Source organism: Hypanus sabinus, chromosome 3, assembly GCF_030144855.1.
Source record: "Hypanus sabinus isolate sHypSab1 chromosome 3, sHypSab1.hap1, whole genome shotgun sequence".
NCBI lineage: Eukaryota > Metazoa > Chordata > Chondrichthyes > Myliobatiformes > Dasyatidae > Hypanus > Hypanus sabinus.
The window spans coordinates 124520135-124536211 of NC_082708.1; the positions used below are offsets into that span (position 1 = coordinate 124520135).

Genomic DNA, 16077 nt, shown 5'->3' on the forward strand with positions numbered 1-16077 from the left:
GTATACTTTATATACATTCAAGAACCGCCACAGCTGTCAAGCATCCTTCATTGATTCAAGTTTAGTCAGTAATTGGCACTTGGTGTGTGGGATGACTTTTCAGAGATTGTACCCCAACCTCTTGAAACTTTCTTGGTCATCCTACTTGAATGCCTCTGATCTGGCCCTCAGCATTGATTGACAGCTCCTTACTGCAAAAGGTTTAGATGGCGCAGAATTTGTCAGGTATGTTCAGCAAGGATTCCTGACAATATGCAAAGAGGCCATACTTGACCTGGTGCTAGGGAACAAACCTGGTCAGGTGTCAGATTGCTTGGTGGGTGATCTTTTCACAGATGGTGACCATAACTCCCTGACTTTTATAGTAGCCTTGGACAGGAATAGGAGCAGATGGTATGGGAAAGTATTTAGTTGAGGGACATGGGAACTACGATGCTAATAGGCATGAACTTGCAAACAAATTGGGAATGAATGTACTCAGGGAAATGCTCAACAGAAACATGGAGAGAGCATTTGTTTAGAGAACACTTGCGTGGGTTTCTGGCTAGTTTTGTCCCTTATCCCATTAAGGCAAGGAAAGAATGATAGAGTGAAGGAACCTGCCTGACAAGAGATGTGGAACATGCAGTCAAGAGGAAGAAAGGAGGTTGCTTGAGATTTAGGAATCAAGCATCAGACAGGGCTGTAGAGAGTTATAAGGTAGACAGGAAAGAGCTGAAGAATAGACTTGGGAGAGCTAGAAAGGGGAATAGGAAGGTCTTGGCAAATAAGATTAAGGAAAACCTCAAGGAGTTTTACAGATATGTGAAGAACAGGAGGATGATTAGACTGAGGGTAGGGGTAATAGGGGAAATGTGCCTGGAGTAAGAAATGATGGGGAGGTCTTTCAGTATTCATCAGTGAGAGGAACTTGACATTTGTGAGGATAGTGTAAAATAAAGTGAATATAGTGCAACGTGTCTACATTAACAAAGAGTCTTATTTCAGTGGTGGGTAAATTATTGGAGAAGATGCTGAGAGACAGGATTTACAAACATTTGGAGAAGCATAGTCTGATTAGAGCTAGTCAGCATTGCTTTGTGAGAGGCAGGCTAATCCTCAAGAAGCTAATTGAATTCTTTGAGGATGTGACAAAGCACATGGATAAAAGTGGGGCAGTTGATGTCCTGTATATGGATTTTAATAAGGCACTTGATAATATTCCCAATGGTAGGCCTATTCAGAAAATCAGGAAGCATGAGATCAAAGGAAGCTTGGTTGTGTGGATATGAATTGGCTTACCCATATGGCAGAATGTGGTTGCAGATGGAGCATATTCTTCCAGGAGTTTAGTGACCAGTGGTGTTCTGCGAGGATCTGTACTGGGACCCTTGATTTTTATAAATGACTTGGATGAGGAACTGGAAGAGTGGATTATTAAGTTTGCAGATGACACAAAGTTTGGTAGAGTTTTGGATAGTGTGAAGGGTTGTTGTAGGTTGTGATGACAATAGACAGGATGTTCTGTAATGTTTATGTTTAGTCCTCTAAATCCTCATGCTAAAAAGAATGAGTTTGTGAACAGCATAGCCCTAATAGTCTGGAAATCTCATTGTTTATTTCTTTCCCATGTTTGAAAAGGATGGAAAGTAATGGCTGGAACTTGTATGGTTTACACCCTTGCTTTCCCTCTGGAACCCATGAGGTATCCTATGTTTTTTTAAATGCAGACTTTTCATTTCCAATGATGGTGCTACTCTTGTTTCCTACTTTGTGATGGCTACATTGCAATTAAACAGTACTGGGTTAACACAAATGCTTTGGTGAGAAATGATCTTAACGTACACTCTACTTATGCTTGAGAAATAAATTTCCAGCTTACTAATTATAGAGTACCTATCAGTGAGCGTACTTGTACTTGTGCTGCTTCTTACATAAGATTTAATTTAATAATTATAACTATTTCCAAGCTCTTTGCAGCAATTGATTTCTTTCCAGACCCTTATACTTTTTTTTAATCCATCTTTGGTCATAGATTTCTTCTGCTCTGTTTTAGTTTTCATAATGTGTCTAGATTATGTTCATTTCATACTACAAAGTCATTCTGGCTGCTCAAGTGTAGGTGGTGATTGGGTTCTCATTCAAACTCATTCATAGATGAATGTCACATAAAAGTAATCATTGTCTTTTTAATTTTTTTATGACATCAGTTCCCCGAGGAGACAGAACTGGATCTGTTATCAGTCACCGTTGATAGTCCATCTCATTTTTCACCTATCAGTGATCGTTCAGTGTTTAGTTCACCTAACACCCCACGTGTTGCTCAACAAAGACTTGCCTTCCAGCTTGACGATGCAAAGCGTGATGATAGTTTGACATCTTCTAGTGAAGAATCTGAACGGGATGAAGAGTTTGATAAAGAGAAAACACAATACATCAGGAAGACACCGTAAGCATAATTTTTTTCTCGTTAATTGTTAACTTAAATAATTATTTAAGAGTCTGATTGGAAGGTTAAAATGATGTTACCAGTGGTCAATTACTAAGTTAAATATTGAACCTGCAGCAAATTTGTACTGAAGGTTTTAAGTTCATCTTGGTATAGTAAGAAAAGCAGCTAAGTTGATGAATGGATTAGGTTTAAGAAGCAGTTATTTGTAGGGTGCTTTAGAATAGGTAAGGTGTGATGTCACTCATTTATAATCAGTATCCTTAATATACTTACATTTCATCCTTCATCTGTCAATGTTTGCTCATGATCCAAAGAAATGTGACAACTGCATTGCGAGTAAGTAATCTAAAAAGAATACGAAAAACTGAGTGGACAGAAAGAAGCGAAGAATATAAGGTTGGGAAGTTGTGAAGCTGCAAATGATGACATTGTGAGAAACTAGTTAATGTTGGGCTATAGGTCTGGGTGTGCAGCGATTTAAAATGCAGAATTAATATGCAATCGAGCAAACAATTGGTAAGTTTGACTTTATTCAAAAGGATATGAGTACCAAGATCTAGATTCAACTACACACAACTTTGAAGTGATCATATTTCAGAACTGTGTGCAGTTTAATTCTCTACATTAAGGAATGACATTCTTGCTTTAGAGGTGGTGTTACATTGACAGATTGTCTCCACATTCCTGGGATTGTCCTTACAAAGAGAATAGGTTTGAATAGGTTTAACCTCTCTTGGGAGATCTCATTTAAACACGTTTTGAAAAAGCTCATTCGCAACGATGCATGGACACTTTCCTGTAGCTGATAGGACGAGAACATTGTCTCAAGATAAGTGGACAACAACTTAAAACTGAGAATATAAGGAATTTCTTTATTCAGAGTTGTGAATACTTAATTGAGAGTTTTTTGATATCTACAGAATCAAATGAATTAGGGATTAGGGAGGAACAGGAACAAGCAAAGGATCAACCATAAATGCTTTGAATGCTGGAGCAGGCTCAAGGGACTAAGATAGCATAAACATCTGTAAATTGCAAAAAGTAACTCTAAGAACTGAACTGTAAAGAAATATTAGAAAATATGTTTCGAGATCCTTAAAGCAATCTTAAATAGTAGGAAGCTCATTTGAAGCTAAAAAAAATCTTGACAATTTAATCAGTATCTTTAAGCAAACAACCTATCTAAGATGCTTAAGTTATCAAACACTTCAGCTGGAAAGATGCAAGAAATATTCCCGAGCAAAGGGAGAGAACAATAGTCAATCATTTGTAAGTCTCAGGTAAATTATTTTTAAACAGCAGATCTCCCAAACTTGGTGTTATTTAATGTCCAGTGCTAAATGATGATACAGTGAGGACATTACTGAATTACCAGCAGTCTATATGTTGGAGAAGCAGGTCATTGGAGAATGAAAGCTAAATTTAAAATTTGTTTGAATACAACATGGGTGCCTGTTTATTTACAAACCTTGCTAATTGTAGGGATAAACTCAAAGATAATCAGACAAGCAGATTTGAAAAAAAACAATCATCAAGCAATATTTTCAATTTATTTCAGGAAGTGACAATCCAAAGTTGTAGAGATTTCTGCCCTTAGTTGCAGCTAGACATCCAAAAGGCAGTTGATGAATGGCTGTCAATTAAATTGAAAGCTTTACTGATTCTGGACAAAGACATAAAGTATAAAAAACAAAGTTACATAATAGTGGGACAGGAGAGATTGGGATGCCCTGAGCATTGGTACAGGGACCAGTTGTTATTTTCAATCTACACAAATGATTAGAATACAAAACAGTCACAATATAGTGCATTGATCAGCAATGCTTCAGAAAGTACTACAGATATTACTGTAAACTAAAATAAATTAGCAGGAAACAAGTGCATTTAAAATTGGCTGTTTACATGTGTAGGATGTTGCCAAGAGGAAGATGCTTCATTTTGTGTTTTTAATTTGAATTAATGTTGCATTTAATCTAAACATTTACAATAATGATAAAAAAGCACAGCTTTTGATAAATGAAACCTTAAATTTAAATCTCCAGTACCAAAGGCACACTGAAGAAATCAGCAAATGTCACCAGCCAACGGTTAGGTGAAAATAAGAATCATTTAATGTTAACAATTGTATCTTGTAAACTTTGATGTCAGTTTTGTGTGTTGCTTGAATTTCCAGCATCTGCAGATTTTCTCTTGTTTGTGATAGGTCAATTTCTGATCATTTTACAGACATAGTTTGCGTAAAAAGTCTCCTGGCTTTGCTGCACTTTTTAGTGACCGATGGCCATCGGCAGCAATGAACAGAAATTCTCTTAATGCAACGACTGAAAGGAACATTGATTTTGAGCTTGACGTTAGAGTTGAGATTGAAAGTGGAAAATGTGTTTTACACCCAACTACCCAGCAGCCTCAGCAAATGGAACATGATGAATTCAACTTGAAAAGGTCAGTTGACCATTCATTGCTCTATTTGATTTATGAAGTACCTTGGTCACACAAATACGTCTGGTTTTTAAATCTGTTCGTTTCATATGAATTAAGTTCAGTGAAAGGTTAGTTCAGTTAGATATCTCCCATTATTGTTCAGCAATCAAATAATTAACAAAGGTGGTGTGGCAATGGTGAGAGGAAATCTGGGAAATTGGTGACCAATGGAACTAATAACTATTAAAATTTAAGGATTGAAAAATAAAAAGAGAAAAAGAGAAGCCTGAACAGAGAATAAGCTAAATTAAAATTGGGTACAGATGCAGAATAAATAATGGAAGTTAAGAAGGAATAGAGTCAGGGAGAAAAAGTGGAAAAGTAAAACAAGTTTTTAAATGTTTTTGGAGTTCAGGACTCCAGCATGTGTACACAACTTAAGAAATTAACCAAACTCTAGCAATTTCTTTATGGGGCCCTGCAGCAAAATAGGAGCTGGCTGTGATTCTTCACGTTTACACTGGCAGATATGCTCCAAATTAAACTTGATAATGCAGACAACCATAGCTGAACTGAGAGAATGGTGGTGAGACAGAAGTTTTCAACTTAACAAGTAAAACTTTGATATAAGCCAATGAGCAAGAATGGGAACAAACTGAATCCAATTGCATAGAGCTTTACAATGAAGGAGTTTTATCAGTGTGCTTATCAATTTCAAAGATAGAGGGGCTGAGAACAACATGGAGGAATGCTGCATCTGTGTCATTATCACGAAGACATAATTTGTGCCATTTATGTGCTTCAGCCTTAGTAGAAACTTGATTTAGATAGGTTCAAACATGGAGTTAAATCATGTTTGACCAGGTTATGGTGGAAAATACAGACTGGGATCCCTGCACTTAAAAATACATTTGTGTGATCGCGCTGTCACTGGAAAGGCCACCATTTATTGACCATCTTGAATTGCCATTGATAGATGATGAACTGCTTCCTTGAATGGCTGCAATCCCACAATCTCACTTTTGGGGTTGTAAGTTCCAGGAATCAGATCCAGTGATGACAGTGAAAGAGCAACAATATATTTCCTACCTATAGGTAGTCTGCTCATGCTGTCTCATTCACACTTTTTGTATGAGAAGTTCCAATAATTAGAAAGTGATTTATGCGCAGATTCAACAAACATGAAAGTTAATAAAGAAGGAAAGATGAACTGAGCACAGAGCAGTTTCTTTTAGATCTGGTATTTTACGCCAGTGGAGAGTTAATTAGTGACCTAGTAGTTAAGGACACTTAATACGATAAAGGAAATGCATGGAGTTCAGTTTGGAACAATTGAAATAGGTTTTTAAATCTTGAAAAAAGCATCAAGTAGCTCTAAGGATTGAGTTAGCTTAGAAAAATTGGGGAAACTAAATGAAAAATAATTTAGCAGAATATGAAGATTTGAAGAAATGATTCATAATTCATATTTAAATATATGTTCTTTGAAAGAACAAGAAGCCCAGGAAAAGAGATACAACGATGGTTTACAGATGAAATTAATATATTGATTTAGAGAAGATTGTTGTGACATTGCTGAAGGATAGTAAGCTAGAGGATTGGGAATTGTGTTAAAAATACATATTCAAACATTAACTACTGTACATTAATTGTCAAATATCATTCAGTAAGATGCCACACAAGGTTATGACATAAAATTGGAAATTGTGGAATTGGGTATAATATTATTGTGGATTAATAGGAATCAGTTGGAGTAATTAAATTCTGGCTTCTGCCCCCTTCCTTTCCAGTCCTGATGAAGAGTATTGGACTGAAATTTTGACTGTTGATTCCCCTCCATAGATGCTGTCCGAATTACTGAGATTCTCTAACATTTTTCTGTGTGTCAGAATAAAGGGGCTAACAGTTCATAAGGACTAGCGTACCACAAGGTTCTATGCTTAGATCTCAACTATTGATAATCCATGTTAATAATGAGACTGAGCATGACAATTCCACATTCACAGATTATAAAAAGCTATATAGGAAAACAAGCCGTGAAGAAAAAGCAAGGAGAGTGTGATGGAATATGTAATCTTTAAGTGAATAATTAAGTGTGGGAGAATGGTGACAGGTGGAAGATATTTGGGAGAAATGTGAAGCTTTCCTTGGGAGAAAATGTAAGCATAGTCTTTTTTAATGGTGTGAAAGTTGGGAAATGTGGGTCTTTGGAAGATTTGAGTTTCCTTACACAAGTCAATTTATCTGTAGGTTCAGCAAGGGCTAACAGATGGAAAAGAACATAACGAAGTGAATATGAGAAATAAAATGTACTAGGTGAAGAATGAAAGCAGGGTAAAGGAAGCAGAATATTAATGAAATTTGCTTCAGGATAGATTGCAAACAAGCTGTTCAGAAGAGATTTCCATGTTTTCTGTGGAAAATCGTTGTTTTTAATTTGGATTGTATTACCAATTTTGCAATATTCATAGAGTGATAGAGAAAATTTTCACAGAAAATATATGATTATTTTTAATTTCCACAGAAAACAACTGTAATTTATTGTTTGCAGGGCATATTGGCAAAAAAGATAATTCCCTTCAACTATAAGAACACTCTATTTCAGACATCCACTTCTCGTGCATATTTTCTATTCTTTGCTACCACATAATAGTGACTATGGCTCAGAATGTTTCATTAGATAAACTACTTTGTAATGAGATGAAATCTTGAAAGTGAGTTATGCAAAACTATATTTTGTTGCACCACTTCTAAAATGATCATTTGGTAATCCTTTGATTTTTAATTTGGGCATTTGTTCAATTTTGCCTGATTGAACAATAATGATTTTGTGTTTTTAAACATACTTTAGCATAATTTGTTTTAATATCTGAAGATTGAGCTGTTCTACTTGTAATAAAGGAAACCAGTTCTCTTTTATAACAGTGTTCATTTTAGTTGAGATACGGCTTTCTTAATGATACTTCAGCAAAGAGTTGAAGTGGCCCAAATGTCTAGTATGGGAAGGAATCAAAGGCAATCATGACAAGGACAGAGTTGCAGTTAGGGAGATTTTGGAAATGTTCTTACTTCCAGCAGATGATGACTAAATATTTGTACCACCTTGGAAAAAAAGCTTCTGTTGATCAGGATGATAAAAGTTAATAACGCTGTTGATTTTTTCGTAATTTGATTTGTGATGTTCTGAGAGATGACAGACTAATGCTGCTGTCCTTATAGTCACAGCTGTTGGAATTCTCATTTAAAATACGAACTACGCAAAAGTCTTTTCCTGGTGTCTCAGGGCTGGAGGAGTCTGCATACAAAATGTCTCTTTGGTGATTCCTGCTTCCCCCTCCTCTCCCTTCCCCTTTTCCCAACTATGATTCCCCTCTCCCTGCTCCATTCCCACTCTCAGTCCACAATAGAGACCTACATCAGAGTAGTTTTAACATCACTCACATATATTATGTAGTTCTTTTTTATGACAGCAATACAGTGCAATACATAAAATTACAGTACTGTGAAAAAAGTTTTAGGCACCCTAGCTATATATATGTGTCCTAGACATTTGCACGGTACCACATATGTTTCATATGACAAGAAATGGAAGAATAACTTGATTCATCATCATTATAAATCTCTGTGGAAAGTAATCCTCACTAGTTCATCGCCCTACAAACTTCAGCATCAGATTTGTTTTCTCTTGAAATCTGCAGTTGCCATAACCATTTAATGAACCATTTAAAAAAAAAGTCCTACTCATCTTGTGTTTTCCATGTTCTTGTATTTTCTACTTACCTGAGGCTGTTCATCTCTCCAAAATTAATATCTGTGCTCTTCCAAATCTGGCGCCTTGAGTGGTCCCATTTTTAATCACTTAATGTTTATGGTTTCATCTGCTAAGCCCTGAAGCTCTTGAATTTCCTTGCTAATTCTGCGCATTCTCATTTTAGATACCATTTAAAATCATGTATCAACTATACTAATATTCTTTTCTTTGATTTAGTGCCGCATTTACTGTCTGAAGCATCTTTGAACTTTTTACCTCACTGTCCTGATCAAGTGCATACTGCTTTTGCTGCTGTTTTAATTTTGTTTTTTAGATGCTCCTCATTAAAACTGGTTAGAATGCTTATTGACAGTTGGCTTAAAAATTACAGTGGAAATCTTCAAACTGCACTTAATTAAAATATATTAATTGCTTAGAAATATGAAATGGGGAATGGGTAAACTAGAGAACTCCACTCCACTAGAACACCTCCACTTTCTGAGGAGGCTGAAGAGTGCTAGACTCTGCACATTTATACTCAAGTCATTCTGCAGATGTGCAGTAGAGAGCACCCTAACAAGTTGCATCACTGCATGGTATAGAAACTGCACTGCAGCGTACAGGGTGCAGTACAACAGGCATTCAAAACTGGCCCAATGTTTCACAGGCCTACCTGCCATCAAGACATATATACAGAAAGTTGCCAGAAAAGGGTCAGTAATGTCATGAAGGATCCCACCCACCCTGCCCATGGACTGTTTGTCCCACTCCCATAGAGAAGAGGCTACATAGCATCCATGCTAGGATTACCAAACTCAAAGACAGTTACTTTTTCCAAGCAGTAAGGCTGATCAATACCTCCACCCACTAACACACACATCTACAACCCCAATCACCACTACTTCATCATTTTCTGTCACTCATCTTATGTGCCTAACATCACTTTATGGACATATAACCACTCTATGTACATAAGTTACTTTATGTATTTATATTTATTGTGTTTTTCTTATTATTGTGTTCTTTACCTTATGGGTTTTCTTGTGCTAGGTCAATCTGGAGTAACAATTATTTTGTTCTCCTTTAAACTTGTGTACTGGAAATGACATTAAACAATCTTGAATCATACTTATTTATTTTACAGGAATACTGAGAAGAATTTAAAAAATGTGGACCAGGAAACACCTCCAAAGAGGAAAAAAACTCATCAAAACTATACTTCAAGTACTCATGTATCAAGTGGGAAAAAAGTACCACATACTCTTCAGACCAAAACAACAGAGTTTGAAACTACGGTTTTTTACATTCCAGGAGTAGATGTAAAGGTAATAAACACACCTTTATATTAAATGTTTACTTGTACATTGTCATTGTGTAGAAATAATAAGAATTTCTTGCTCTATATTTAAAAAGGTTAGTTACCTGGTGTGCTAAATGTTTTCTATGCATCTATGTTCTTTTCCAATATTTCTACTGTATGGTGCAGAAGTCTTAGGGACATAAAGGGAAGATGCTTTCAAAAATAATAAAATGGATAGTTTCTAAATGTCAAAAAATACAATAAAAAGCAGGGACAGTAAAACAACTAAATCAAATCAATATTTGGTGAGACCACCCTTTGCCTTTAAAATTGCATCAGCTCTCTTAGATGCACTGTCGTGCAATTTTATTTTGGAAAATCGGCTAGTAGAATGCTCCAAGCATCTTGGACAACTTGCCACCGTTCTTCTGCAGATGTTGGCTTTCTTGCTTACTTCTGATTCCCCAGGTGTCCCAGATAGTCTCGATGATGTTGAGATCAGGATTCTGTGGAGGCCATGCCATCTGAAATTACATCAAAAATATAGGGTGTCTAAGACTTTTACATTGAACTGTATCTATCCTGCAGTCGTAATTCATTAACAGTTTCCACCCTTCTGTTCATATTTACCAGTCAATGGCTTTTCAACTGTTTTTAAATATTTCTGATCATCTGAGAAGTGTAAAAGCTGTTCAAGTAGTTTCAATGGAAATAAATAAAATAAATATTTAAATAGAGTCAATTAAAATGTAAAATGATGAAGAAAAATACAAACCTTGCAAGAAAATACTGCAAACAAAACCTGGGTCTTTTTGGCATTCAGATGAGCAAGTTTGAAACTTGTACTTTAGGCATCACTATCTGAGGCTGAGGAGCTGATTGCAAAATACCTCAATCCTGTTACTGCTCTGCTACTGCACTAAATACTCAGAATTAACATCTGGATCACTTAAATTGACGTCTGGGTCACTGTGCTTGACTGAGCATGCATTGAAATTTGACATGAACTGAACTGCAAACAGCTGACTGCAGTTTGTTATTGCTTTACCTGGAGGATGGATAACATTCAGCAAAAATCCATCAATGTAGAAAGTCTTTCTTCGGAGGAATATCCCATGAATTTTCACACACACCCTATGAGCAAATACTCCATACTGTTGCATGCTGTTTGCTGCATAGTGCTCTCTGCTTGCAGCTATTGCCACTGGCTAGCCTTCTCAACAGAGGGTGAAAAGAGGAGCCGAGTGTGTAAGCCTCCTCCTGCCAGTACAGAGCCTCTCCACCACCAAGACTCCTGCAGTGCCTCCTCGGGGCCACACACGCAAACTGGGTATCTTACGGTCCCAGGCTAAACTACAGGGGATCTTGGAGCAGCAGTGGGCCCCAGAGACGCGGCGTGCAAGCCCACCACTGTGTGGACACACCCTGGCACCCGTCAACCACTGCCCCATCTATGGGTAAATAGCCCCACTGCCTTGTGGTAAGTCTGTTGAGACAAGGTTAAGGGAGCACACCCTGACAGAAAAGCAATGCACTGGCAACAAGCAATAGGCGGGCCTTAACAGACCAAGGACCCGGCAGCCTCCTGCAGCCAAGATGTGGGACCGGTTGACCTGGGTTCACCCTTGCCAACGTTACCTCATCATGGTGAAGATAGTGCTTCTGTAGATGGCACGCCCCCTGTGGCACTTTAATATCTTCCTTGCGCAGGTCTCCTCCTCTGACCATGGTGAACAATACCTGGACCTTACATATGGTTGAAGTCTGTCGATGATGGGGCTTCTGACGACAGAAGCAGGTATGAATGGACTGGGACAGACAGCATTGGCAGGCAGCCCAGAGGAAAGTGCAAAAGACAATATGGGCCATACAAAATGAGTGGTGGACTGAAAAGGCACTTGAAATCCAGTCCTTGGCCGATAATAATGACATTCATAATTTTTACAATGCTGTCAAAACCATCTACAGCCCAATAAATCAATGCGTTACTCCCCTGAAAACAGCAGATGGTCAAACACTTCTGAAGAATCAGAATACCATTCTGTTGAGGAGGGCTGAGCATTTTAACACCCTGCTTAATCAGGATTCTGACGCAGACCCCACCAGCCTGGACGAACTGCCTGAGCTTCCTCCTATCCACGACCTCAGTCTGCCACCAACCTTCCAGAAGGTTCTATAAGCTATCCATTCCCTTAAGAACAACAAGTCCCCTGGCTCTGACAATATCCCTGCTGAATTAATGAAGAAAGCACCCTCTACCAGTATATCACCAAGGCCTGGACTGATGAGAACATCCCACAGCATTGGAGAAATGCAAACATTGTTGTAATTTATAAGGACAAGGGTGACAAGGCCATCTGCGGCAATAGTAGGGGCATATCACTCCTTCCTGTTATAACTAATATAACAATTACAGAACGGAAACAGGCCATCTCGGCCCTTCTAGTCCTTGCCGACGCTTACACTCACCTAGTCCCACTGGCCCGCACTCAGCCCATAACGCTCCATTCCTTTCCTGTCCATATACCTATCCAATTTTACTTTAAATGACAATACCGAACCTGCCACTACCACTTCTACTGGAAGCTCATTCCACACAGCTACCACTCTCTGAGTAAAGAAATTCCCCCTCGTGTAACCCTTAAACTTTTGCCCCCTAACTCTCAAATCATGTCCTCTTGTTTGAATCTCCCCTACTCTCAATGGAAAAAGTCTATCCATATCAACTCTATCTATCCCCCTCATAATTTTAAATACCTCTATCAAGTCCCCCCTCAACCTTCTACGCTCCAAAGAATAAAGACCTAACTTGTTCAGCCTTTCCCTGTATCTTAGGTGCTGAAACCCAGGTAACATTGTAGTAAATCTTCTCTGTACTCTCTCTATTTTGTTGATATCTTTCCTATAAGTCGGTGACCAGAACTGTATACAATACTTCAAATTCGGCCTTACCAATGCATTGTACAATTTTAACATTACATCTCAACTCCTATACTTAATGCTCTGATTTATAAAGGCCAGCCTACCAAAAGCTTTCTTCAGCACCCTATCCACATGAGATTCCACCTTCAGGGAACTATGCACCATTATTCCTAGATCACTCTGTTCTACTGCATTCTTCAATGCCCTACCATTTACCATGTATGTTCTATTTGGATTATTCCTACTGAAATGTAGCACCTCACACTTATCAGCATTAAACTCAATCTGCCATCGTTCAGCCCATTCTTCTAACTGGTGTAAATCTCTCTGCAAGCTTTGAAAACCTGCTTCATTATCCACAACGCCACCTACCTTAGTATCATCTGCAGTGTTACTGGAAAGGTCCTGGCTAAGGTGATACTTCAGAGGCTCATCAGCAACATCACTGAGTCAATGCTGCCTGAATCGCAGTGTGGATTTAGGAAGAACAAGAGCACAATTGACGTGATCTTCACAGCCCGGCAGCTTCAGGAAAAGTGCTGGGAGCAACATCAGGTCCTGTTTATGGCCTTCGTCGACCTCTCCAAAGCATTCGACACTGTGCAAAGAAAGCTCTTATGGGATGTCCTCCTCAGGTTTGGCTGTCCCAATAAATTTGTTAACATCCTCTGCCAGTTCCACGATGGGATGACTGCTATAGGAGGACAAGAGTCCGAGCCCTTCCTTGTACACATGGGGTTGAGGCAGGGGTGTGTGCTAGCACCAGTGCTCTTTAACTTCTTCCTCCTGTGTGTTACCAAGCTTCTCCACAACAAGATTGAGTATAGCAGCGGTGTGGCAGTGGACGTCAGATTAGATGGCAACCTCTTTTAACATCAGGAGGCTCCACGCAACCACCAAACTCCATAGAGAACGGGTCCTGGAGCTGCAGTATGCAGATGACTGTGCTCTTGTGGCCCATACTCTGGAGGATCTTCAGACTGTCCTTGCTGTGGCTGTGAGCGTACAGCAGGATGGGGCTGACCATCATTACCACCAAGACAGAAGTGGTTTGCCAGTGGAGTGCTAGTGTCCCAACCACCCTACCTGCCTTCACTGGTGGTGAAAAGCTGTCAGTAGTGCCATCTTTCAAATATCTGGGGAGCATTCTCTCTGAGAATAGCAGCATTGACAACGACATCCAGAGCCGCATTAAACAGCCATCAGCTGCCTTTTGGAGACTTCGGCGTAGAGTCTTTCAGAACAGGAGCCTTCGTCCCTCCACGAAGGTCGTTGTATACCAAGTGGTCTGTGTCACCACCTTTATGGCTGTGAAGCTTGGGTAACCTACAGCCATCACATCAAGTCCTTGGAGCGCTTCCGCATAAGCTGCCATCAGCACATCCTGGGAATTATTTGGCATGAGCGGGTGCCTCACACTCGTAAAGACCAACTGCAGAAGTATTGAGGCCATGATCACCCAGCGTCAGCTGCAGTGGCTGGGGCACATGATAAGGATGCCCCCATGTCGGCTACCCTGCAGAGTATTATACGGTCAGCTACATCATGGTTGACACTCAGCTGGAGGGCCGAAGAAGCACTAGAAGGATCAGATGAAGAATGCTTTAGGGAAGTGTAAGATCAGACCTGAGGACCTGGAGGATGTTGCTGCCGACCGTGACACTTGGCAACAGCTGTGTAGAGATGGAGTTTGTATTCTGGAGATGGAAAGAACAACCAGAAGGCAGCAGAATAGAGCAGGAGAAATGCAGCCATGGTTGCCATCACTACCACCACTACCACTGCATATACATGTCCCATCTGCAATAGAACTTGTGGTCCAGGATAGGACTTTATAGTCATCAAAGATCTTACCGTTAAAGGAGTGGTTGTCATCATTGGATTCCGATGGACAACCAAAGAAGACATCCATTAGTTTTTAAAACAGTTTTCTCCAAAAACACGTACACAACACTGGAAGAACTCAGCAGGCCAGGCAGCATCCGTGAGAAAAGAGTAGCCAATGTTTCGGGCCAAGACCCTTCATCAGGAATGGGGGGGTAAGAGAGGGCCAAAGCCCAGTAATAGAGATGGGGGGGGGGTAGGGCCTAGAGGCGCCAGGGCCCGAAACTTTGGCTACTCTTTTCTCACGGATGCTGCCTGACCTGGCGAGTTCTTCCAGCGTTGTGTACGTATTCTTTGATCCACAGCATCTGCAGTTGTATTTTTGTGTTTTTCTCCAAAAACAATTCTTTCTCATTTTACATAAGCCAGGATGGCTTTTCTCGTATGGTTACACTTAAAATGCTTACAGATATCAATTAAAATTAGTAGTGTCATTTTTTTGTTGTAGGTTAGTCAGGGATGCAGTTGCATAATGCCCCCATGTTTAACTTATTTCTCCGTCAGTTCCTGCTATATGGCTCTTTCAGTAGACAGCTCTGAAAAAGTAAATAAATTTGCAGAGCTATTTTTGCAGGAAGTAAACATGTAAAAACCAGTTACTGTGGGCTACATGCTATTGTTGACCTAGGTTTTCCTGCCACTACTGAACTGCTCACTCTCATTGCTGTCCTTATCACACAGTTTGACGGATTCAGGCTTAGCTTTCTAAAATCTGTCTGTCAGTTTCCTGATTACAGTGTTTCTAATCCTCAATGAACAAAAGGTGGACCTGGTATGTATAAATCTCATCATTTGGGAAATCAATCATGACCACAAACTAATTGAACAAACTTTTGACACACCAGCTAGCAATTAAATTAATAATAAACTTTGTTTCTGAATACAATTTTTGAGTGTTAAATTTTGTGATGGATTCATTTTGAATAAAATATTTCTGGTAATTACAACTTTTTTAACAGCTGCATTACAATTCCAAAACACTGAAGACTGATTCACCTAATGCATCCAGAGGGTCATCTTTGCCAAGAACTCTTTCTAAAGAATCAAAACTATATGGAATGAAAGATACTGGTCTTCCTTCTCCATCCACTACAAAGGGGACTCTGTTGCTTCCTCCCCAACCTCCGCTTATACCATCAGGTATTTATACCATTAATTTCCGTATAAATACAACCTAATTACTTCGTATTTCTGTGTTTTAGGTTGTATTTTGCAGTGAATAATATTTAAAATAACAATAACATTTTGTTACAATTAAGAATATACCTGCTAAAAGTAATATACAATGAGCATGTTACAGAAATAGAAAAGAGTCGGGTATTATTAACCCCGGTGAGGATTTATCTTGTTATGTACTGTAAATATTGC

The 16077-nt window shown here is 39.0% G+C and overlaps 1 protein-coding gene across 1 annotated transcript in view; it reads left to right on the forward strand.

Annotated features, from left to right (window-relative positions):
• Positions 1 to 16077, forward strand: part of kiaa1109 (KIAA1109 ortholog) — a 418633-nt gene that overhangs the window by 354218 nt on the left and 48338 nt on the right. The window contains exons 66-69 of the mRNA XM_059965080.1: positions 2190 to 2428; positions 4658 to 4873; positions 9748 to 9928; positions 15669 to 15849. Coding sequence (XP_059821063.1) covers positions 2190 to 2428; positions 4658 to 4873; positions 9748 to 9928; positions 15669 to 15849 — 817 coding nt within the window. The remainder of the gene's footprint in view (positions 1 to 2189; positions 2429 to 4657; positions 4874 to 9747; positions 9929 to 15668; positions 15850 to 16077) is intronic.